Source organism: Leptosomus discolor, chromosome 17 (assembly GCF_034619465.1).
Source record: "Leptosomus discolor isolate bLepDis1 chromosome 17, bLepDis1.hap2, whole genome shotgun sequence".
Taxonomy (NCBI): Eukaryota; Metazoa; Chordata; class Aves; order Leptosomiformes; family Leptosomidae; genus Leptosomus; species Leptosomus discolor.
This window is the reverse complement of record NC_141407.1, coordinates 4,900,506-4,924,057: the sequence shown is the minus strand read 5'-3', so window position 1 is coordinate 4,924,057 and position 23,552 is coordinate 4,900,506. Positions and strand designations below refer to the sequence as shown.

General features: G+C 41.0%; 1 protein-coding gene across 2 annotated transcripts in view; it reads right to left on the bottom strand.

The window, feature by feature from the left end:
* PTPRT (protein tyrosine phosphatase receptor type T) overlaps positions 1 to 23,552 on the bottom strand; it is a 462,769-nt gene that overhangs the window by 207,277 nt on the left and 231,940 nt on the right. For both annotated transcript variants that reach the window (XM_086474655.1, XM_086474654.1), the window contains exon 7: positions 20,086 to 20,379. In XM_086474655.1, coding sequence (XP_086330781.1) covers positions 20,086 to 20,379 — 294 coding nt within the window. The remainder of the gene's footprint in view (positions 1 to 20,085; positions 20,380 to 23,552) is intronic.

The window sequence follows — 23,552 nt, the reverse complement described above, 5'->3', positions numbered from 1 at the left end:
GGAACAGCGGAAGCTGAGGATCGGAGGAACAAAAAAGACAGGCAAGAGGAGACAGGCTGCTCTTGACAGCCAGATTCTCTCTTCTCTCATCAATCTTAAACCAAAACATGACACCAGTATGACAAAAGGCTATTCCCCTTCCACAGGCTTCCTAAAGAAGAGGCACAGAAAGCCCTATGTATTCTTATAGCCTCTACACTCCCACACAAATTCATCACCCTTCTGACATCCAAAGCCTGACAACTCCTGCCACGAGCTTTTATGAATTAAAAAAGAGCTATTTTAAATTCAAATAAGGTGGCACAGTTATTAAGTTATTTTTACACTCTTCTGGACTTCTAAGACAAACTTTGAGTCTCCTCACTTCCCAAATAGGTGCTTTCAAGGCATACATCAGTAAACAGTACACTCCAGTTCTCACACCAGTCACTTTACTGATGGCAGAGCAATTAGTACCACAGAAAAATATATTAAACCAAAGGACTAAGGAGTTAGAACATGCCCAACCTTAAGTCAAACAAGTTACAAGAAAGTGCCTTAGCAATGCAAAAATCTAATAAGCAAAAAGCAAAGTAGCAGCTTCAGGTTTAAGTAGTTTTAAACTCAGTTCACAGTGAGATTAGTGTCTATTTGGCAGAGGAAAAAAATTAAACTTCTAAAGATAAATCTGTAGAATCACGGACGATTTGTAAAATGGTGTCAAACAGTTTGCCATAAATTTAAGGGATATTCAGTACAGTGAACACTCATAAGATCTCCAATCCAGATACCTAAGCCGAACAGAAATTTGGATGTTTCAAGAACCAAAGATGAATTTTAATGACTTAAAAGAAAATTGAGAAGGGAAATTGCCTTTCAAACCTTCTTCCAGAGCAGTTAATGCTTCAAACTGCCACCTACTATACAAGATGAAACCTCATTTTGTCTCATCTTGGGATGGCAGAACCAGTAACTAAGAATCTGGATGAGAACCTGCACTGCATGTTAAATGTGAGAGTTACTGCTTGGGCCAGGAGTCAGACTGAAATACACGTTTGCCAGAGATTTTATTTATTTCTTTATTTTTAGAACCTAAGCCAAGTTACTTAATTTCACTACTTTCCTTACTATGTGCAGGCATAGGAAGGAAGCTGCTCAGTTTTCTAATTAGGCTTTAGAGTCTGTTTAGTATTTAGCGTGAATAAAGGCCACAGCCTTCTCATCCTGCAATGAGTTACATCGAAAAAGCAAGAGAAAGGACTCCGATTTCAACAAAGCACAATGCAAAGGGCTGAAGACTCACTGAATAGGCTACAGGCCAAAAAGAAATCATTCAATCATTAAAACCAAAACGGCAATAAAAGCACCACTGCCAGATCCTAGGACTAAAGGACTGGTACAGTTATTTGAGCGCATGCCGTTATCTTTCCTCTTACAGAGACACTCCTCTGTCCCTTCTGAGTGCAGAGATGCTCCTCGTGTCACCAAGCCCTTCTGGAAGGAACCTCCTTAGTCCCAGCAAGTTGAGACAGGCTGCTGGGCCCTGACCAGCCCTGGCCCCTGCTCACATCTTCTGGTTCTGGGCCCAGCATCCAACTCGGTGTAATCTGCTCTCCAACCACGGGCCCACATCACGATCTCACGTCTGCCAGCGTGACCCAGCAATCACTGATTAATACAGGCAAGACTTGCTGCATCTGCCTCACCAGGGTGTTTCAATGACAAACTAGTCCCCTAAGGAAGATTTACCAAACTGAAATGTGATATATCGCTGAGTTTCTACAGTCAAAAGCAGTGACAAGTGTGTCCCAGAGTGCAGAGTGTTAGTTATGTTGAACATTGAAGCCAACACGCTCTCACCCTCTCCGTTTCCAAATGTGCCATAATATTTACTGCTACAATATCTTTCCCCATCAACCCTTTAACTATCTCCTATGGAGTCTAATTAAAATGAAGTATGTAACATACAATGAACACTTGCACGCTACTGATAGATACTTGCAGATGTCATTATAAAGAAAACGGCTCCTCAGTACTGAGTAACATAGAAAGCTTAACAGAAAGTTTCTATATTTTCCCTGTTATATTTAAGCGTAACATTTTGACAATAGGACAGTTTCATCGCTTTTTCTTCATTTTAATTACTTTACTAACACTTCATACTTGAACACCAACGCTTAGAATTAGGCAGTAATTAGGAGATTCCTCCTCTTTCATCTGCTACTTCAGCCTCAGCCAAACTGAAAATGGCAACAATCATCAGATTTCTTTTTCAGTTTTAGACAGTGGTCTCCATGAATAAATAAATATTAAGTAGAGATACAGTGTCTAAATAAATTTAACAGTCATTATGTGAGGAAGCAGGGAAGAGAAACGTCACTGAAGTGAATTGCAGTATCTGGGGGCTGGACCCTCTACTTGTTTCACAAAGGCAACTGTGTGTTTGCTTGTTTGTGTGTGCACATGCAGAATGGAAAAGGGGCAAAACACATTCATCGAGTTGCCAAACTTTAATGCAACGACAAAACAATGATCTTACCGCATTTTATGCCTCTTTCTGTATTTATTAGTATTGTATCAGGACGTATGAGCCCCAGATAAAGATCAGGTTCCCGCAGCACAAACACACAAGTAGGCAGACTGTTGAGCACTTCCACAGGCATGCACACACACACACAAAGTAGGCATCAGCTTCTCTATACAATATACCGCAGAAACAAAATGTCCCCAACTTACGTTATTATAAAGAACCCATTATATGGTATCAAATAATGAGATCTTCCCCAAAGCTGCTTCTAAGCAAGTGACATTGCTTAGATATTTAATTGCCATACATTTTACTCAGAGATTATTTCCCCCTCCCTATAAACACACAACTTTTTAAGTTTAGGTCTTCAGGCAATTTGCCCCCCAGTTACAAAATGGTATCTAACAAATGTTATAATGGTTGAATTATTATTTGAAAATGCCATCTATACCATGCCATGCAAATTCCTACGAAGATTAATTATAATCCAAAGGTCTTACACAGACAACACGATCTGCAGGATGAAAAAAACCTATTCCATAATGCCCCAGCCTCCTAGGACATACCTAGAATCTGAAGGCAGCAGGACTCACTAAGCACTTAACACACCAGTCAAAGCAAACAGGCACTTGAGAGCTGAAAGCTGGCACAGTACTTAAAGGAAACAGAGATCCAAGACCATGCTTTGAGGGAGGAGAAGCTGAGCTCTTATTCCCACGAGGATGAAGCACCAGCTCAGCTCTGAAATTCAAATTCTCCTTTTTCACTAGAAGAGAGGTAATAATTTAAAGAAAATAAAGGAAACAGAAAGTGAGATGGTAATGTAAAAGTCGAACGGCACTCAGCCAAGCACTGCTATATCCACAGTGAACTCAACAGCATTCCAGACATCCACTGTTCCTCGCCTCTAAATTGAACAATGCATATTAATACCATAACAGCTTTTTATTAAGGAAAAAAAAAAGCAAACAACAAAACCACCAAACCCAAAAAAACCCACCACAAACAAAAAAACCTGGTACCATGCAATGTAAAGGCTGCCAAGAAGCCATGCCGTTCCGAAACTTCAAGTCAAACCTCCCCTTATAAATGTCTCCCTAGTGTGGTACATCTTGACACCCATATGTTGTCTCAGCAACGCAGGACATGTGAAGCTTTGCAGATCACACTGACTGGCGCAGTTCCTGAGGCTCCCACACTTCTCATCAGGCAGACAACATACTACACAGAACAAGGCTCCCTAGATAGTCTAGGACAGCATTTTAGTGTAAGCAAAACTAAAATTATTGCAAGCTATATAATTTGGTGGGTACCTTTGTAAGAACCCCATAACGCTCAAAGGAATTGTTTGAGCTAATCTGTGACCAGTAGAGGCCACAGTGCCACATACTTCCAGCAGCAGCAAAGACATCCCTGGGATTTCTGGAACAGGCATCAGATCTTCTGCCATCTCCCCTCCAGTACAGCAAAAATAGTAAATCTACGTAGTGAGGGAATCTGCTTTCTCAGCAGCCTTTTGAGGCTGGAGAACTACACTTCCAACCAGGTTCTCAGCCAAGCACAGAGCTCTGGCTCCTCATCCCACCATCTGTTGACCTTCTTGGGGCTGGACATGAGGGCAAACAGGGAGCAGATCCAATAAAGTTGTTTTAGCAACCTGCCCCTTAACTTACTCTCCTTATTCACAGAACTAGACATGCACCCACCACACAACTATACTGAACTCCCATTTTCCTCTGCCAGGTCATCACAGGGAAAGCTGTTGGCTCTGCCACTACAGAAAGGTTTTCCATCTTGAGGTGGAGCAATGTAGCAGAGAGGAGGAACACAGACGGCAGCCTGGAAGCAAGGGGCCAATGCCTGCAGTTTTGCACAGAGAATGAATGAGCAATTTGTGACCGTACCATATCCATGAAATGATAAGCAAAACAAAGGTTTAAAACCAAACTAAAACCAGATCAAATTGAGTAACAGTCTACTATGTATGGAGTGGGGAAACAGTTGGTTTCTGACCCAGGATTTTTGAGCTCTGCGGACCAAGAGTACTGTAACTCTTATAAATATCACAAAAGCAAAGCAGAAAGGATTTTTAAGGATAGACCTGTCAACACAATCTGGGAATCGCCCAGCTTTTCTGTCCACAATATGACCACATTATTGTTATTTCTGTGCTCTGAATACACAACAAGGCAACCTGCAGTGGTGTGAAGGGTGCCCAGAGCATCTCACACTGTGCTTGTGCTCTCAGGAGGGAACAGATGGAGTGCTGCAGGCTACAATTTGCTATTTCAGCCTGACTCCTTTAAGTAAGACAAACTTAAAGAAAATGCTGAAGGTGATATACCAGTAGTACCCTCGTCCTTAACCCTGGGGACAACCTAAGGTAGGATTTGTTTCATAAAGTCTTAAAGGTATTTGAGTTTAAAAGCATTCCTATCTGTCAACACATTCGAGTACACGATCAGAGGCAATGCCAATTCATGATTCCTGTGCAAATCTCATGCACAGGGTGGCAGGTTTTGTCCTCCTGTGGTGAATACAGGAGATTTCTGCAGATGTTTATGAAGTCTGTAACTCAAGCAGCAATTTAATCTCATCCTGCTTTTCTCACCTAACCTCTAGAGGATAACCTGTTTTTAGAGTTATTTACCTGCAATGGGAAATACGTGGTCAGCAAACAAACGCATATGTCTAGGTAGGCATGTCTGGGTTAAGAGAGTTACTGTTAAGATTTGCTGACAACTGAAAAGGTCTAAGCAATCCAATTGAAAGTGGTCAAACAGATAAAACTGACTGTGCCAAGTGGGATGGTCAGCAGAGGACAGGTGCTACAGCAAGAGAGAAATACAACACCGAGTGCGGAAAAGCTGTTTTACAGGGACCAAAGGTTATAGATTTTATTCCCGTAGGAGGAAACTTGGACCCTGATTTCAGAACTTGGAGACGGTGGGAGAAAACATCATTTGGAGGGAAGAGCTGAGTTAGCTGAAACAGCCTCAAAGCAAAACCTGTTTAAGAATGAGGCAGAAGCTAAAAAATGTATGTGGATGTCTAAATCTTTGTGCTCTTTATAGCTGCAATCAGATGTGATTTCATTTATAAAACTCTCATATGCATTTTGAATGATGGGCCACTCCCAACACAAAAGCTATAAATGCAGAGTTCCCCCAGCTGAGCACTCTGAGAAATCCTACATTTCAAACACCAGACATTAGCATCAGGTCTCAGGGGCAGTTGGGCCATGATCCTGTTTCTGTGCAGTAGTAACACAGAACACCTGCCCCATGGCTGCTAGACCCTGCTTCCCTGGCTCTCCCTGGCTCAGGGGAAGAGCAGGGCTGTTTCTTCAGCTTGAAAAACTAATATACAATTCTAGATCTCAGATGCAAGTGGAGAAACCTCTGGAGCCTCCTCTCCAATGGGTTGTAAAGCATCACATTGCTCTGACATTATTCTTTTTAACACTCACACAAGAAAAAATTACAATATTTCCATAAGATGAATAGCATAGCACCTTATAATCCCTTGTGTTTCACTAATTTAAACTGTGATTTCATAAGTGCTTCTGTAGAGACGAACACTGCCAGGTCTGAAATTAGGTAATCATGGACACACCACAGCAATCACAGAAAAAGAAACACTGAATTATTTGCAAGGTCCTTTTTCATGCTACAAATGAGGGAAGTGCATTTGAAAAAAGCAAAACTCACTACTCAGTCTTTCAAATATTGCTGTTTCTGAAGCCTAAGTACTCTGGAGGGTATTTAAATGAAGACCCATCCCTTTCCCACCAACCTCACCACTGCTGACCTCATGGCAAAGGACCTTCAAGCAGAAAATTCAATCTTTTGCACACATGCAAACGCCAGCATGGCCATGCTGATAGCAGGTCAAACAGCCTTCAGTTACTTTCGCAAGCCAGACAGTACCTTTCACAGAACACATGCAGATTTTAAAATTAATTCATTGAACTGTAATCTAAAATTGAGATTCAGGTATATTCTGAGTTTCTACACTCATCCTACTTCCCTTAACTCCCATCATTCTAGAAAAGCGCGGCATCGTGTAGCTGGTGTTAACACTCTAGAGTCGGCTGCTAAGCGGAACAAATGCTAGAATACAGTTGTGGACGATGAACCTTTAGACACCTAGCATGAAAACCAGAAGATAAAGATTGCGCCCCCTCTTAAAAATAAAACAGGATCTACTGTGCCAGGCACCCTATAGATTCTTCATGGCAGACACTCTACCCTCACAAGCAGAATAAATAAGACAAAGGGCGAACGGTGCAGAGCTGTGTGTTGCAAACGACAGGAGCTGGTCACAGGATCTGATTGCTACTGGAATATTATGGCTTAAGAACTAACATATGAGCAAAAGTTCCTTCAGTTTTAATTATTGTTGTTACAAGAAATGCACGAAGTTAAGGTTATGAAGTGCAAATATTTTAGCACAAATTGCTCTAACCAGGAAAAACAACTTCTCCTGAGCAAAGAAACTCAACAGCACTGAAGCAATTCAGAACAGGAAACTTACACACCAGCAAATAGTATGTTGTTTGAAAACAATTTTTGAAGTACTTTGCTATAGAGCAAAAATATCCCGCCAGTCTTTTCTTTCAACTTCTCCTTGTACTTTCAACAACGCTACCTTTGCTTAACACATCTGCCTCATAGGCAATGCTCTGCCTCCCCCTCTATCGATAAATGGTGCTTCTTTTTACAACATCTCAGTGGTTTACTGCCAAGGAACACCCCTGTGACAGAGAAAAGGCAGGAATAACAAGCTGATAATGATTATGCCTTCAGCACACAGGTACATTTCTACAGCCCAAAGAGTACTTTAACAAGATAATACCACTTTTAGCACAGGCCACCGTGATCAGGTTTGGAGATTATTTCTTGGTACAAGCAAGAGCATCTTTTACATTGAGACAAATGCAGAGACAAATAAAGACAGACAAACTATCACTCATACTAATGAACCAAGTCTGATCACCCGGGAGCACTGACACTAACCTGTGAGCCTCGGTCCAACTGCGCTGCCGGCAGCGCGAGGGGCTTGGAAGGTTCAATGTAAATTCCTGATCGGTTGCAGCATAATGTACCAATATTATACGAAGCACTTGTTTGCACAGAGTGCGATTCCAACTCTTTTACACCGAGATATTTGCTTCTGTGTGAAAATAAGTAAATATTTGCTCTGCTGTGCCAGCTGGATCAGGGGAAAGCTGTAAATTGCCTAAGCCTTTCCTAGACAGTAGAAGGCTGGCAGAAGGTGCGTATCTGGAGTTCACATGCACAATGCTAACTGGAAGCAACAACTATCGAGAACAGCTTCAGAAGATAAACAGGAACACCAGCAGTAGATACAAAACTCATTTTCACCCAGTGGGTTTTATGTCAGGTATTGCAAAGCTCACCTTTTAACTCTGTGGCTCCTGATTTCTTTAGAAGAGTAGGACAGAGACCAGAACCAAAAGAGTTGAGTTTTCACAAAGGAAAGGGAAGTCTTGTAACTGAAACTAGTACGAGTGCATTGTCAAGTGATTTTGAAGAAAACAATAATATACGTGTTGAGATGTGATGGGAATCAGTGTTTACAAGAAACTTAACACTTATCACCCAAAACCCCTTCCATCACCACAAAGCAAATTACAGGATGCAACATGCAGCCTGGTAATTTCTACACATTACAGGGTGCAATTTGCAACACTTTACACCAGGATTTTAATCCATTGCATGTATCGGACAACAACTCAAAGACATTTGGGCTCTCTTATAGCAGCAATGCTATTGGCTTTGTCTGAGTTAGCATTTTTAACAGTTTTTAACTGAGTTAGCAGTTTTAACTCTGTATGGAAGAAAAAACCATCACAACTGTAGACTTGCTTGCGGGCACAGCTGCGTTAGTGACAATGGGATGCTTTCTGTCCAGGATAAAGAGCCACGCGGATCTTTTTACAGAGGAATGTGTAATGAATGTAAAAACCAAACATTATAGCAAAGAGACCTCTAGAACAGCAGGTGGAAAGATTTACTCCTATGACAGGCTAACAATAATTCATCTGAGGAGAGTAAAACCAACTGGGAAGAACTGGTTCATGCATATACATGCAGTAGTTGATACGTAAGATTGCCTTTGGTGCAGTGTTCCTTTTCTTAAATTTGGCATCCCGCTCCTCTGCCTCACTCTTTCTGTTAAAAAAGACGACTTATTGCCAACAGTTTATCTTCTTATTAAAAACATTATTACATAAATTTATCACTTGAAGGCTTTATCTTCAAAGTGGCGGACTTCCTTGATATATGATCTAATCTTTCAAGCTCACCAAAGATTTTTGTCAAACTTCATTAATTGACAAATCAACTTCTGGAGATTTGGATCTGTTTGCAAGACCTACTTCCCTCCTGCTTCTTTTTCATTCTCTAGTAAATGCTAGAAAACCTTTCAAAGTGCCACAGGGAGGAAACTGTGACGTTAAGGCTTTCAGATTTTGTTATCCTGTGAGCTGTGGTCTCGCTTTAAACCTCCTTCCAATGGTCTCTGCACCAAGATTTTAGTTTAATAATTTGAAGGATTATTGGCAGCTAAAATGAGGATTTGTGGATCTTGAGTGAAATACATCGCAGCAACAACTGTCAGTCTGATTTTGATGCTCACGTCTGTATGCCTCTCCAGCAGTATTTGAGTACTTTGATACTGTCACAGTTACGGTCTACTTGAATATTATTTCTAAAGTCATAAAATATTCCACTGCTTCATATTTTCAAAAAGCCCAGCTTAAAAAAACAAACAAACAAGCCAACCAAATATAAAGATTTTAAGCTTTTTTAGCTTATATAACTAAAAAGCAAAAATAAGTTAAAACGAGTTGAAAACATTTTCTCTCTCTTTTTTTTTTTGTTCATTGCACTATTGCAGTCGGTAGAATAACAAATAATTAAAATGGTGACTATATTTATAAATCCCTATCCAGTGCCATGGCATCTGGAACACAATCCAAAGCCTGGGGAGACTGGAGTTGTTTGCTTCTCCACCTGTGTAACGTGAACTGAGATACAAGGCATCCCTGCATCCCCAAACGGGAAGGAGATCTCTGGTTCACTCTTGGGTTTGTCATGTTCGGATACCATACCATAATGGGCCACAGAAACGTCCGCGAACAGAACAGATGGTTAAAAAATAAAATAAAATTCCATTTTCAAGCTCAACCAGTATGAAAATGCAACGTACTTGTGCAGACAGACACATACACCATGACAAACAAGGTTTGTGCTCTCAGACTCCATCTGCTGGTTCTGCAACAGTATTTAAGCCATCAACATGCCTCCCCCCTGCCCAAGCTGCGCAAGACCCCTGCTCATCTGGCTAAGTTGGCCAGCGTTAAACACGAAGCTAGGTTCATCTCAATATTTCAGAGTCCATTGAGGAAAAATAAGAGAGTAAAATATTTATGACAAAATGTAAAAGAACTGAACATGTAAGGAACAGAACTGTTCCTAAATGTCTTACAAATATCTCAGGGTTAAAAGCATTAACGTGAGGTTAAAAATGTAGTGCTCTCTTCCATTTTGCCCCTACCTTGCTTTTGCATTATATGTTAGACCTCCCAAGAAAGCCAATTAACGTGCATTTTATTCTTTGAATTGTTTAAAATTGAGCACTTTCAGTGTATAAACTCTAAACACCTCTTATTATTTGAGTGCTTTTTAATGCAGACTTGTGTACATTAAAAATACATTTAAAAATGAAACTCATTTATGTTTCAGCTGTCTTTGGAAAAGCAAAAAGAGAAACATAAGCAGGAAGCAGTGAGCAGTGTTTGTCCCAGGACAAAGATAGGATCATGACTATGCAAATCCATAGAGCTTAATAAATGCTTTGCAAGACTGGATTTGTCATTTCACTCCCAGGATGAGTTATGGTATGTATTACACAGGGAAGCAAAACAGACACCTCCCTTCGGTCGCTCCTCAGTGGAAGTTCAATGCTCAACACATGCACTGCAAGAATACACACAGAGCATTATCCTTTCCAGTTTCCTCCCACTAACTGGGCTTTTCACACTCATATAAAGCGACATCTGGAAACGATCATCTCATCGCACCCTCAAAAAACTAGCAGAAGCAGTAATAATATGGTAATAAGGGATGAAATTTTCTGAAAGATGCCACTTAACTGAAGACTAAAAGACACCATGCAATTTAAATAAATTGCTTTTAGCAGGGGAATGAGTGCCTGGCCCATTTTTGCAAATTGTGGGCCAGATTTCCAACACATGTAAAATGCTGACTTTGGTAAAGCAGTGCCAGTTTTGCACAAGCTAAGGATATAGTCCTGTGAAGTCACATTGTTAGGACCACACTGGAGACACTCTTAAATTGAGGATGCTGAAATGAAGCTGCATAAGCAAAGAGGAAAGAAGCTGTTAACACATCAAATATCCGCTTATTTTGCTTCCCTTGCTATACAGTTTCTTTAAGTGAGCTGAAAAAGAGGAATCACACAATTATATGAATGCATACAAGAAAATTCAAACATTGTGTTGTACACAAAGACGAGAACTCAGTTCCCCAATTAACTCAGGGTGGCTTGGTAACTCAGAAGTTGACATAATTTTGTTTTAGGTTCTTTGCACACCACTTGTGTCCACGCTCCAGCCCAGAAGATCTGAAATGGATCCTCCTGGAAACCATGATAGGGCACATGGAAAATAAGGAGGTGACTGGTGACTACCCAACATGGCTTCTCTAAGGGCAAATCGTGCCTGACTAATTTGGTGACCTTCTACAACAGGGTTACAGTGTTGGTGGGTAAGGGAAGAGCAACTGACGTCATCTACCTGGACTTAAGCAAGGCATTTGACACTGTCCCACACAACATCTTTGCCTCTAAACCGGGGAGATGTGGATTTGACGGATGGACCACTTCGGTGGATAAGGAATTGGCTGGATGTTTGCACTCAGAGTCACAGTCAGTGGCTTGATGTCCAAGTGGAGACCAGCAACAAGTAGTGTTCCTCAGGGGTCGGTACTGGGACCAGTGCTGTTTAACACCTTTGTTGGCCATACAGACAGCATGATCGAGTGCGCCCTCAGCAAGTTTGCTAACGACACCAAGCTGAGCAGTGAGGTCGACACACTGGAGGGAAGGGAGGCCATCCAGAGGGACCTGGACAGGCTTTAGAGGTGGGCCCATGCAAACCACGTGAGGTTCATCAAGGCCAAGTGTAAGGTCCTGCACCTTGGTCACGACAATCCCAAACACTGATACTGGCTGGGCGACACGTGGGTTAAGAGCAGCCCTGTGGAAAAGGACTTGGGGGTGATCGTTGGCGAGATGCTCCATACAACCCAGCAGTGTGCGCTCACAGCCCAGAAAGTCAATCGCATCCAGGGCTGCATCAAGAGCAGCGTGGCCAGTGGATCAAGGGAGCTGATTCTCCCCCTCTGCTCTGCTCTCTTGAGACCCCACCTGCAGTGCTGTGTCCAGCTCTGGGGCCCCCAGTACAAAAGACATGGACCTGTTGGAGCAAGTCCAGAGGAGGGCTACCAAGATGCTCAGGGGGCTGGAGAACCTCCCCTGTGAGGACAGGCTGAGAGAGCTGGGGTTGTTCAGTCTGGAGAAGAGAAGGCTCAGGGAGACCTCACAGCAGCCTTGCAGTGCTTAAAAGGGGCCTACAGGAAAGGTGAGGAGGGACTCTTGATCAGGGGGTGTGGTGATAGGATGAGGGGTAACGTCAGGGGTAACTGAAAGAGGGGAGATTTAGAGCAGGTGGAAGGAAGAAGTTCTTCCCTGTGAGGGTGGTGAGGCCCTGGCACAGGCTGCCCAGAGCAGCCGTGGCTGCCCCCTCCCTGGCAGTGCTCAAGGCCAGGCTGGATGGGGCTGGGAGCAACCCTGCCTAATAGAAGGTGTCCCTGCCCATGGCAGGGGGGTGGGAACTAGAAGGTCTTTAAGGTCCCTTCCAACTCAAACCATTCTGTGATTCTATGATATCATTAAGGTGGGCCTCACTGTCCTGCCAGTGACACTCCTGTACATAGCCTTCTGGTGTCCCCAGCACATTTCAAGCAGAAATACAGCCTGGAAAAACTGAAACAAGAGAAAAATTAAACTGGCTTTAATTCACCAAAAATTTCACTGAAAACCATTTTTTACTTAGAAAAGTACTGTGCACAACAACAGATGTGTTTAGCTGCCTCAAATCTACAACACCACTAAGTCAACAAGTGCTCAGGGATTTAACTGTTCAACAAAGCAGAATAGTTTTTGTTGTTGTTTTGGCTTTTTTGTTTTGTTTTCTCCTTTCTCTCTTCATTTTTGCCTCTTCAGATTAGGAATACTCAAGCTGTTTGGGATGAAGCCTGGACAGAACTCAGAAGCCAAGAAACATCACAAAGAACAGTGTCATAAATTCAGCTGGTGTGAAACTAAGTGCTAGGCAGTTTCACTTCTTTTGGAGGAAGCCGTAAGGTCCCATCATTAGTGATACCTTGGCATGAAAGCCTCGTGCCTTTATGAAAGTTGTCATTGTACTGACCAGACTGCCCACTCAGAAAATAATTCTATATTCAAACCACATTATAGAAAGCCATTAAATTACACAGCAACACCACCAAGCAGAAACAGTGTGATGTGGAAATGAATAACTAGACTTCATCCTAATAAATAAACCAAAAAACATTTCTGGATAACAAACTGCCTCTGCAGATAAAAAAGTAAATCCCTAGAATTTAAATCCATCATGAGCAAAACCCCTCTGGAAAAAAAATCCAGACCAAAGCACTATTATGACTGCCTTTATATTCATAACTGTATTTACGCAGACTAAGATAAGGGCAATCAATCCATATGCCTCAGGACAAAAAAAACGATCTTCTGCAGGGATCAGGATAAAAACGATTCCTCACCATAGGTACTGTGGTTAAAGGCAACAGGGGACATGCTTTGCTAGACTTGGGAATTTCCAGGCATTGGTCACTGCTAGAAACAAATACCCAATTTATGGCACACTGATGTGCTCCAGCAGCAAATCCCAGTCTCTCCTCTGTACATGCTGCTTTCCAACACACTGAATTTAGTTCCTGAACTTTGGATGGACCATGGCCTCCCACCAAACCAAGTATCTTGTCAGCTCCAACAATCTGGCTTTTCAGGAGTCCTGTATTCAGTCAGTCACCCAAAGTGCACCAAAACATTCTGCTTCCCCTTTCGCCAGTTAACTACTTCCCTTTCTCCTCCCAAATTCCTTTTGTTCCATGTAGTTCCTCACTGTTCTTATATCCCACACAACATAGCTGCTCGTTTTTTCAACTCTTTTCCAGTAACTAATTCACAGATCTCATCCATCCTCTGTTCTTTGAACGGTATCTTTCCAGCCTGACTACATTTCCACAGCCAATACACCCATAACTTGATATTGATAGTTCCTGAAAAAGACATCTTTTCCCTGGAACACCCCTATACATGCACCCAACTGCACCTCTGCAACTTGAAGAGAAACACACTTTGCTTCCTACAGAGCTCTGTAGTTTCAATTGAAGTGGTGTCTGTATTGTCCAAGAGGTCTGAAGGTGCACATTATGGGCTAAACAGAAGTTGAGACCTGACAAAGAGAGACAAAAAAGCATTCCACTCCGACAGGCTCACAGCCACAAAATACTTATCAAGAAATACTTCTTTTCTTTCAGCTGTTATTTAAAGGGTAGATGTTGTCTTTCTACGCCATCAAAAATTAAACGAGGAGGGGGAAAGAATAAAGCAGAAATCAAGAAACATTTATTATTTATTTAATCAATTTGGCAGGGAAAATCATCATCTTGCATGCAAAGGGACTTAAGCTGTTAAGATGCGATACAGATGAGGCCCCTTATCTTTCAACAATGCTATCAGGCTGTTTCGAAGCACAAACTGAGGATCGAGGACAAAAAAAGAAGGAATAAGGAATACCATATTTTTGTAACTCTACTCTTATCTCTCTAGCCGACACGCCAAAGGCTATTGAGGTGGAATGAAAACAGTTTCAATCATCAAGCTAAGCAGACAAAGTCACTAAAATGGGTACCAGTCCCACAGGCTTTGCAGGATCCACACACTGAAACTCAGACACGAGATCATGCCATTCTCAACAGCTCACCTGCAGCGCTCTATAGCTCTTGGGAACAGGTGCTATCAAGAGAAGAACAACTGCAATTCATTGTGTTGCACAAGCCTTTGTTTCAGGGAATTTAGCAAGAGAGGAAAACCGACCACAAGCGGAACCTGCATTGCAGCGGCTTGTGTGACCAGAGCTGTGAAAAGAAAGTCCCTCACAGCATCTACCAATACAGAAAACCAGAAACCCAGGTAAACGGAAAACAAGAAACCCACTAAGGTTTTCCTTCACTGCTAATATTCTATAGAAAGTGTTTTTCAAAAGTAGGCAATCTCGCTAAAAAGGCATCTATTTTCCCATTGTCTACATTTAAAGTTACAGAAGGCAGTGGAGCTAAGAGTTAAACTTTAACTAATATTAATAGGTAAATGAATGTGTGTTTCAGGACAAGGCTTAGAGTAACTGCAAGTTAAATTAGTCTGTGAATCAGTGATTCTAATAATAACCACACACCTGAAACGCCATTTGTGTAGTGCTTTGACTCATAGATCTGATTTTTTAAGGGGTTTTTTTTTAAGCTTGGGGAAAAAAAAAAAAAACAACAACCCAAGAAAGCAGCAGTATAGCAACCCTGAATCTTATTTTTCAACATTAACATGTGAATGTTTCCTATTTAGTGAGAGCTATCCCTTAAAATTAAATTAGAAAGAGGTATTTTCAACCTGTGGTAACAACTTGTACTAACTCAGCACACAACAAAGCAACCTGGTTGTTCAGTTTGTGCATTTCATAGCAGTACACAACTGCTAACATTTTTAACAGAGGAACAGACAAAAAACTTTTCTGTAAAATATGAAAATGTAGTCTTAAAATGACAAAAAAAAAAAGGTAAAAGCTGCTTACTACTACTAAACTTAGTAAGATTTCACGGCCACAAAGTACCTTTTAATAATAACTAAAGGAAAAGGTTTTCCAACTACTTTGCAATATCATATTAAACTCTGAATAAACAGATTATTTGCATTTATATCAGCTACTTTATCCTGACTATTTTTAAAAGAGGTATTGAATTCAGCTGTATCGTTCAAGCCTAACTTTTATTTCCCTAGGCCAACAACAAAAATTGAGTATTGATCTTGACAACTGCTCCTTTCTCCAGGAGCTAAATCACATTGTCCCGCTGAATGACCCAGTCTCTAGCAGCTTATCTTAAGAGACGGGCTGCATGTGATCCATGTGAATTTGTTCATATGAGGACAAACGTCCTCTTATCATAAGCTTGTTCTATGAAGATCCATTGTCACATCTTTTTTGGCAGGGGGAGACTACAGGGTTTTTCAGGACTTTTTCTACCCTCCCATTCCACCCGGTCAAACTGGAAAATTTCCTGCTTCCAAGCCTCAAGGTCACAAAACCCTCTTCACCAGTCACCTGCTGTTACCATCCAAAAAGGCAGAGAAGCTAATGTTTAAGACTGCTTTTCCAGATAGTATTTTAACCAGGCCTAAATATTATTTTTGAAGAAAGTCTTATCTCTGTCCCTTTATTAGTGTTTGTTTAAATGTTACTCCAGCCTTTCTTTTCATGCGAGTCCATCCCACCAGAAGGCACACACTTTTGAGATGAGTTTTCCCCGCTGCAACAAGGACCTCATTCGCAAGGTCGTCCTTTCTCTTTCCCGTCCACCAGATGGGAAAAAGGACTTTTCCCCTATTCTCCCTTTCTAAGGCAAATGGAGAAAGAGAAAAGAAAAAAAAAAAGCCAAAAAAAAAAAGCAGAGGAATAGTAAATGAGAAGGAAACAAGCCTCAAGCTTCCCAAATACAGCTTTCCAAAGCACACACTTTTGAATGAAGCCCAAAATCCATGAAGGATTTTAAAGAGCTCTGTTAAACTACTGAAGACAGCTAAAACATCCTCCACACTCAGAAAACGAGTGCTGAACTACTCAGCACTACTGGGAACTGTGTTCAGACATACTATTCTGATCCTGTTATCTCCCCCAATCTATTATTTTGGGGGTAGAAGCTAATGTTTTATATTTTCCTTTCCTTTAACCAGCCCTCAACCCTGTGTCTGGTCTTAACCTTCAGCAGTCTTTCTCCTTTCCCCATTCCCTGCTGAGCAACTCTTCCTTCTGACTGACAGTTTACTGTTTTATGCCTCAAGGTCATTTAATCTTCTCCTGTCCCAAGTCACAACCTATCACAGTCTATGAAAGAAAAAAAAACCAAAACAATAAACACCACCACTAAACCCACAACCACCACCACAAAAATTATACATTTACAAAGGCAGAGTTTGCCGTATTTTCTGGCAGTTGGCTTTTCCTGGAGGAAGGCAAGCTGGGACTTAATTTTCAGTATCATTTCTAAAGATCAAATATAAATGAAGTCTTGTAATGCTGTCCTGTAGAAAACCAAAAGTACACCAGTGGGACAGCGGATTCCTGGGCACATACTGTTTGTAGAAATTTAGATAAGATATTATCCAGTTTAATAAAAATTCTTTGTGCTCATTTAGAGCAAGACCTTTCATAATTAGTTTTTAATAGGTTTTATATAATGAAAAACTTCTTAAAGTCCATGTAAACAACTTCCATTCACTCTAATAAGAAATCTGAAAATCATGAATGATCTTGATAAGAGTTGCATCAAGTTGCTTAGACTTTCTAAGCTCATGCTGAGCCATTCTTGTCATACTTTCGCTCTGATGCAAGGCCAACAGTCAAGAAACGCACAGCAGACAACTGCAACTTTGTAAATGAGCTTCTGTCACTTGATTTGAAGTGGAAGGAAAGCATGGTCCTTCCCAAATCCTGTTCTCATTTAGAGAGGACAATAAAAAAACTAGAATCTCATTGCAAGGTGTGCCTAAACTGAAGGCTATGCCAGCAGTTACGCAGACTCCCTAGCACATAACTAAACAACGTCTGTGTGACAAGATACTAAGAAGATTATTTAGTAAAAGGGACATTGACTTCTCACTGTTGGAAGGCTTATGTTTACACCGATTTCTTGCAATTTAAATAAGTAAATACTTCTCCAGTGTAGGTGATATTCTCTACTATTATTTCTGCAGCCGATTTTGTTATCTCTATTAGTGGGCCTAATAAACACAGTACCAATACTAAACAGTCCAGTAAAATAGGACTGCTCCAGTCATCTACTTGACTGCACACAAATGTGTAGGAGTTTGGTACTTCCCTCCTGCTAAGAAAAGGTAATGACAAAGAAAAGAACCAAAGAATTCACTTGAAAAAAGCAGCATCACTCATCCCTCAACTATTTAAAACCCCCTCAATTTTCATTGATGTCATTCATTAGGTACGCTAAGAAAAATCAAGGAAGTAGTGCGGTTTTCTTGGTTCAGCACATTTTAAAAAAACTTTACCATGGAAGTTTTGTGTAATTATGCTCCAAATATGGTATTTTAAAGGAGTTCCGTGACATATGGAAGTTAGAATAATGAGTTGCATTTTCTCGTCTATCATTTCAGTTGACATTTTGTGGAAGTTGTACAACTTTAGATATTGGGTAAGTCTCTCCCTTCTTTCCAGTCCACGCTTACATCAAAATCATTACAATTTCTCCCACCCAATGCCCTAAACAAAACATAAATGCCATCACCATCAATCTCAACAAGCTCTGTATGACAACTCACATTAACAGAATGACCTTCTTTGCTTTCATTTTCATTAGTAAATTAGGACAGAAAATAGCAAGTGGCTCAGCTTAGCCAATTTGAACAAGTTATCTACATCATCCTTCATGATGTCAGTGGGTAACTATGCTGAGCAAGGAAACTCAGCAATTTGGGATCCAGCACAAGACATCATTAAGCACAAAGCCAACATGTTTTGTTTTGGTTTGGTTTTATCCCTGAATTACACTAAAGCAAGCATTCTTTACAGGTAATACAGAAAAGTTTGCAAGCTTGGCTGCTGCAGAGAGTGCCTGCAAAGTCATGATGCATGAACTACAGACCAAATCTCAGCATGGCATATTTCTGTGGGCCTGCAGCTATTTCTGCTGAGGGTTAGAGAATCTGACCACACTAGTGAAGGAGGAGACAGCCAAAAGGTGAACAGCAGAGCATGAGCCAATGTCCCAAAGAGGCCAGGACATCCGTCACTTTGTGCTTTCCACCCAGCTGCAGAAAAGCCTCCAAACATCTGTCCTCTACCAATGGACAGGTGCTGAATACAGCAAACACCTCCATGCCAGATCCTCATGATCAGATTTATTTTCTTTTTTAATCAATTGTTCTCAAAGAGACACTAAATGTTCACTGCTTTATATCCTATATAATAAAGGAAAGGCAGTAAGGATGTGGCCCCCTGCCCCACAATGCACTCAACTGGCCAGGCTTCCTCTCTTGGAAGAGGAAGAAGATGCTGCTGGGGATGCTTATGCTGTGACAGTGGGTGAGAAACACTTAGACTGAACTGCTTAATCCCATCCCAGGATGGCATTTGGCTGTTCTTGGTGCATTCTTCACATTTCAGACTCGCTATTTGGTCAGAAAGAGCAACTGGAACCGGAATGCTTTTTGTATAAACTTTCCACTACTTAAATCCATTTGCTGTAAACCACTAATTTGTGGGGAGGGAAGGTTGGTTGTAGAAAAAGGAGAGCAACCTTTTAGTCTCTGTCCTTTGTCCACACCACAGTAAGGACCTTGCAAAAACTACAAAAATACAAACCCTGAGAAGACAGCTGTATGATGGAAAAAACTGCTTTGTTCATCCCCTTGCAAGGCAGAGAGCTTGATTTCCCTTAATGGCTAATGATTAATGTATGGAAACAGGATGAATAGCCAATATATCTGAAACATGAGGAACATGATTCTTTAGTTTTTCCTGGCAAGGCCAATATGGCTTAGAAGGAAGACAGATTCTTCCTGTCCTGGATCAAAACTGATCTGTTCCAATATGAAAGACAAAGGGAAGCCACTGCACAGTATTCGAACAGGTTTCTTTGTCAGAAGTGAGGAGAAGAATCAGTTCCATCAAATGGAATACAAAAATATATTTTAAAAACAATGCTTGCTGCTTCGCCACACTGCACTCACAAACTGATACCACTGTCAATTTGTTAATAGCCAATGCTGAACTGTTACCCAAGAACAACATATATTTTGTTATGCACTTACAGGGTGAAAATTTTGTAACAGTCTTAAGAGCAATTTGTCTACTGGAGAATTGGTTGGAAAACTCTCATCTGCTTGCCCATTTCGACAGAAAGCAGCCATACACTGTAGCAGAAAGTTTGGCAAACACACTATATGCATAAAACCAACAGTTTCTTAAACACTTGCCTATGGAATAAAATGGAAAATATTCCAGGATATATCAAAATTCATAATGTCAATTCAGATCCCTGATGAAGCACATCTACAATAAGGATGTGTGGAGAACCATTTGTTAGTATGTTGGTGAATCAAAGTATCTGTGCTGTACTATAAAGCAGCAGAAACCCTACCTGCACATTTTGTTCTTGTTGTGAGTGGTGGTCCAGGGGGCCCTGTACCTCCTTCTCCAGGGCGAGTGAGCAGCACTCTGATCTCATACTCCACATCAGGATCCAAATGCCACAGTTTGTAATTAGGAGAGTCTACAATGTGCGTTTCTGCCCAATTCCCAGTGGTCGTCCGATATTCCACCTCTTTCAGTATGATGGGCCCGTCTCCAATGATGGAGTTGGCATTGGGTTTGATCCACAGGTACGTGGCTCCGACAGCCAGCAGCTCAGGAGGGGCGATAGGAGTTGGAGGTTCTGTGGAAAAAAAAAGAAACCACGAGAGGCCTGAGACAATTTTGTCAAAAGGATCAAACTTCCCTGTGTATCTGTATAGCACGGCTGCCCCAAAATCTGCTGTAACACAGGCACAGTTTCTCCTGTTATATACTAAATCTCTCATAAGAATTTAATCTGTTACTGGAAAGAATTTGGCTGCTTTTTTTCCACTTTTTTTTTTTTCACTAAAAACTCGGCCCCCTTACACTGGGGGTAGTATTACCAATTCAGAAACACCTGCAAAAATAACCACAAAGCAACTTTCATTTAAAATAAAACACCATAGTCACTTTTAAAAGATCAGAAGCTTTATGCTTATTCTGTCCTTTAAGCAGCCGAGCAATAGCATTCAATATAATATTGCAGTCTGAGGGGGGGACAGAAGTCTTCAATAAAGAAGGCTGAGCGCGCTTGGCATATACCCTGTGTGAACAGCTCCAGTGCAACAGCCCTTCCTCTGCCCCGTGACCCGACGTGGCAGAATATCACGATCATTGATCGTGGTATTGTGGTTCAGTCAAAGTGTCACAGCTCAACACGACACAATTAGCAAAGAGCAGAAAACTCAAATCACTTGTTCATTTTGTGATTTTACCAAGCAAAATAAAGGTTAAAAATGGGATATATTTTTTTTAATAAAAGCACCAGCTGTGTGTCCAAGAAAATACAAGCAAATGTAAACACTAGGGGTGTTCCCATGGTCAATGATACCAGTAGTTGGGATGCTGTCAGAACTAACTAACTGGGGCTCTTGGTAGCTCAGAACTAAGAAAAACAAGTTTGCTAAGGCAACACTGAATCCACACCTCCTGTAACGTTCTATTGTGAAGTCTGCTTAACTTCATGAGCAAAGGTACTCAAGCAAAGTCTGTATGAGACTTGATGAGTGCCTAAATGTCTGAAAAGCATCATGAGGAGGCAGGAACCTGGCTGCTGAATATCACCTCTATGATAAAAAGAAAAGCAAGCCAATAAAAGACATCTCAGCAGCACCCTTTGAGGAAAACTACAAAAAAACCCCACCACACTACAGGGCTCTGGCTGTCTGCCTGATTTTTATTTCTTTCCCCCATCTCTGTCAGTGTATAAGTAACACTTGCATACTGGAAACAGGATGAATAGCGTATGGCTTGTGGTTTTGAAAACCTGAGCTGAACTGTGCAAGATTATGAGCAATTTCTTTAATCTCGCCTAGCTTTCCCTCTGTCACACTCTAATGTGGTTTGCCCTCAGCCCAGAGGGCACAAACTCTATTCTCTTGTGAAAACAGGGTGACAAAAAGGACACCTCTGTCTCAGAAAAGAAACCTATAAATGTTACAGCATGACATTAATTTTTAGAGTTCTGTATGAGTTATTCTAAACCCCTCTGAAAGGTGATCCCTCAAAGAACAGAGAGCTGGAAGAATCCAGGACCCACAGAAATGTGGAAGGAAGGAGTTTGGGCACATGTGATGGGAGGAAGACGGGACTTTCCCCTCTGGAGAAGTCTGGCAGTTTACATCTGCTCAGTGAAGAGAAACAAATGCACAGAAACCATTATGATACAAAATGATCAACTGGAATGTTACTTAATTTCATTTCCTCTGGCTAACTAATTACAATGAACCACAGTATCTCCTCGAGATTGACTGCAGTAGTTGTGCGTGGTACCTCTGGAAAAAAAGCAATCTGAATTGTAATTATAGCAGGTATCCAACATGAACAAGAACTAGTGTAACAAGCTAATTTTTCTGTGGAATGTTTGTTTCTGATTTTATTTTGCACTGTTCCCCTTACTCCTGCCAGAATCTTTTTCTGATATGAAATGTCAGGCTGATTATGTTTTGACTTAGCAAGGCTATTCCTCCAAGAAATTTGTTTTCAAGAAATGCATGTAGACGTATTTTCATTAAAAATCAAATTATTATATATCACAAACAGTTTATTACTTGTTTCTTGGTGCAAGACAATTAAAAGATAGACTTAGTGATTTTTATTCCCAATGCAAAAATGACATCTTACAAGTCACATCATAGCTGAACACAAGACAAATGAAACTCCATTCTCCTGGGCTGTAGACTTCAATAGCAATGTGATCCAGGTTACTTTGGGATTTGATTGCAAGTTAGAAGAGATTTATGGGACTACGCTTAATTAATAGAGCAGTTTGTCCTGCTAAACAGACATGAAAGTCTCATCTAGCAAGTTTAGAAACTACTGTTGACAAGCTGATTTAAATTTAGAAGACACCCAGCATTACTGACTTCTCTATTTATTTTAGGCCTAATCTAACACCCCCCCACACCCCCCCAAAAAAAAGGCGATGGTGGTTTTCCCTTTTTCCCCCGATTAACCTTCCCCTTCCTAAGTACCATTTGAAAAACAAGTGCCGAAGAATACCAGAAAATTGGGAGTTTAAACTGTTGCTCCCATTTTCTGAATTTAAGAAACTAAGATAAGCAAGCTGTTACAGAGTTATTCAAGGCTCGACCCCACCTCACTGAAAATAATGGGCTCTTTCCTACTGTCACCAACTGGACAAGAAGCAGTTTTTTAAATATCACTCTGTGCAAATTTACCGCAAGTGATCTAAACAAGTTAGCCATTATTTCGTAAAACTAGAACATAAATAAGGATCATTTTTTGCCCTTTCTAACTAAACACACTTGTCAGTTACACATGACCAGCCTGATGTTACAAGCTCACTATTTTAATTAAAATCTCTATGTGACCTTGATTAAATAAACATGGTGACAGATTGGCCTCGTACACATGTAATTGTGATCAACCATATTTTAAGCCTCATTTGATTCAGACAGCATTTTATATTGCAAGCTTTGTCCAGCCTGTTGCTCCCTTTCAGCCATTCTCCCTCCTCCTCTGGGCACAGAGGAGAAAGCCACAGGCTCCTCAGCAACGAGGACATCTGGAACTGGATTGCTGTAACTGAAACAATATCTAGCCTGAATCCCAGACTCAGGAAGGACACAGAAAAATGTGGTTCCTGGGTGAGCTCTTTCAAGGAAACAAGAGACCTATGTAGTACAAACTCAAAAAAAGGGAGTTACTGAACATGAGCAGATTTTACTGTATGTGCAAAGCAAGGCCAGTTGTGCAGACATGAAGGGAATTTGGGGTGTGCCTTTCTCCTCCCATTAGAAGAGGCAATAC